The 1593-nt window shown below is 47.8% G+C and overlaps 1 protein-coding gene across 3 annotated transcripts in view; it reads left to right on the forward strand.

Moving 5' to 3' along the window:
* disp2 (dispatched RND transporter family member 2) overlaps window positions 1-1593 on the forward strand; it is a 29677-nt gene that overhangs the window by 13587 nt on the left and 14497 nt on the right. The window contains exons 2-5 of one of the 3 annotated variants that reach the window (XM_014014083.1): window positions 482-795; window positions 901-1145; window positions 1219-1248; window positions 1331-1454. In XM_014014083.1, coding sequence (XP_013869537.1) covers window positions 604-795; window positions 901-1145; window positions 1219-1248; window positions 1331-1454 — 591 coding nt within the window. In that variant the 5' untranslated portion in view covers window positions 482-603. Of the gene's footprint in view, window positions 1-481; window positions 796-900; window positions 1146-1218; window positions 1249-1330; window positions 1455-1593 lie in introns of those variants that run through there. The other 2 variants (XM_014014069.1, XM_014014076.1) reach the window with 2 other exon arrangements.

Genomic DNA, 1593 nt, shown 5'->3' on the forward strand with positions numbered 1-1593 from the left:
ACACACACACACACACACACACACACACACACACACACACACACACACACACACACAAATAATAAAATATCTTTTCAGCTCCAGCCATCAAAGGGCCCTCCCTTTCATTTTATTAGTTACAGAATTATCTCACAGTTGCTGATTTCTCAGAGATGGAGCCACACTGCTTTCCATCATCGCACTGTTGTGGTTGCACAGATGAGATAAAGTTGCCGTGTATTCATAAAGAGCGTGCATGTGTGTTTTGCACATGTAAAAAGCAAGCTGTGTGTGTGTAAAAAAGAGCATGCTAGGAGAGAAGAAAAAAGGATCATAAAAGCGACAGTGGCAGCCACCGAGGCTACAGATGCTAAAGGCTGGACATGCCTGATTGCTCCTCTTTTCTTCTCATTTTCAAAGCGATATCATCGTGACCAGCAAAACAGTCATGAAAGAAAAGAAAAAGGATGATGTGTGGTGTTGTGTGTGTGTGTGTGTGGGGGTGTGTGTGTGTGTGTGTGTGTGTGTGTGTGTGTGTGTGTGTGTGTGTGTGTCCTCATTACTTCTGCTTGCCTCTGCAGTTCTCTCCCCCGAACACGAGCCGAGCCAAGAGCAGGAGCTGAGATGTTTGTCGCGATCCCTGCCTCCTGTTATTGTTTGTGCTCCTCTCTCCTCAGTGACATCCCGGTGGTCTCTGTGCACCCCCCTGACAGACCTGCTGAGGCCCAGTTAACTGTCACCCAGTCTGAAGCGGAGCTCTGTGACAGCTGCAGCAGCCTGGGCAGACCCTCTTCCTCCTTCCAGCTTTATCACCAAGTAGGCCTGCAGCAAGAGTTGGAGCCAGAAACTCATTTTTAGAGTCTTCTCAAAAATAAAATAAAAAGATGTAATATTTGTTAATGTCGTCTTTTTCTCCTTGAGGTCCCCCAGCGTCTTCAGGCTGGAGACTGTGACTCTCCACAGGTCCCAAAATGCCCCCACTGCAGCCATCTTGGGCAGGTCAGACGGTGCAGATGCCACAGCTGTCCCTCCACCGGTCCCTGTGCAGAAGGAAAGGGTTCTGCCCATCAGSGGTCCTGCCATGGTCCGGTGAGATATCACTGGCTGAGGGGGTCCAACAAAGACGGGACCCAGAAGCTGAAGCAGAGACYTGTGGTGACAGTGAGGTGGGTTCCAGGTGTTTCTTTCCTCATYTTAAACTGAGGCTGATGGGTCGTAACATCTTTCTGCTGTTAACAGGAATGGAGGACTTTACRGCTTTGTTAAAAAGTAAGAGCTGGATCACATGTTTAATTGTTTTTGTTATTTGACCCAATGTGTGTCTCTGACTGTTTTGTCTTTTTGRTTCCAGATATTCCCAGGTAATAGTGGAGTATCCGTCCACAGTCCTTCTGGGTTGTGCTCTGGTTCTGCTGGGGTTCTCACTGGCTGGACTCTTCATTGGTCCTCTGCCGGACTTCTCTGATCCCCTGTTGGTGAGTCACTGATCAGGATGAGTCATGATCACAGGTTCTCTGATCACCGGTGAGCTCATCTTCATTTATTCCAGTCCCATCTGTGATTAAACAAAACTGGATTTACATAGATAGATAGATAGATGGATGGATGGATGGA

Source organism: Austrofundulus limnaeus, unplaced genomic scaffold (assembly GCF_001266775.1).
Source record: "Austrofundulus limnaeus strain Quisiro unplaced genomic scaffold, Austrofundulus_limnaeus-1.0 Scaffold2, whole genome shotgun sequence".
NCBI classification, from domain to species: Eukaryota; Metazoa; Chordata; class Actinopteri; order Cyprinodontiformes; family Rivulidae; genus Austrofundulus; species Austrofundulus limnaeus.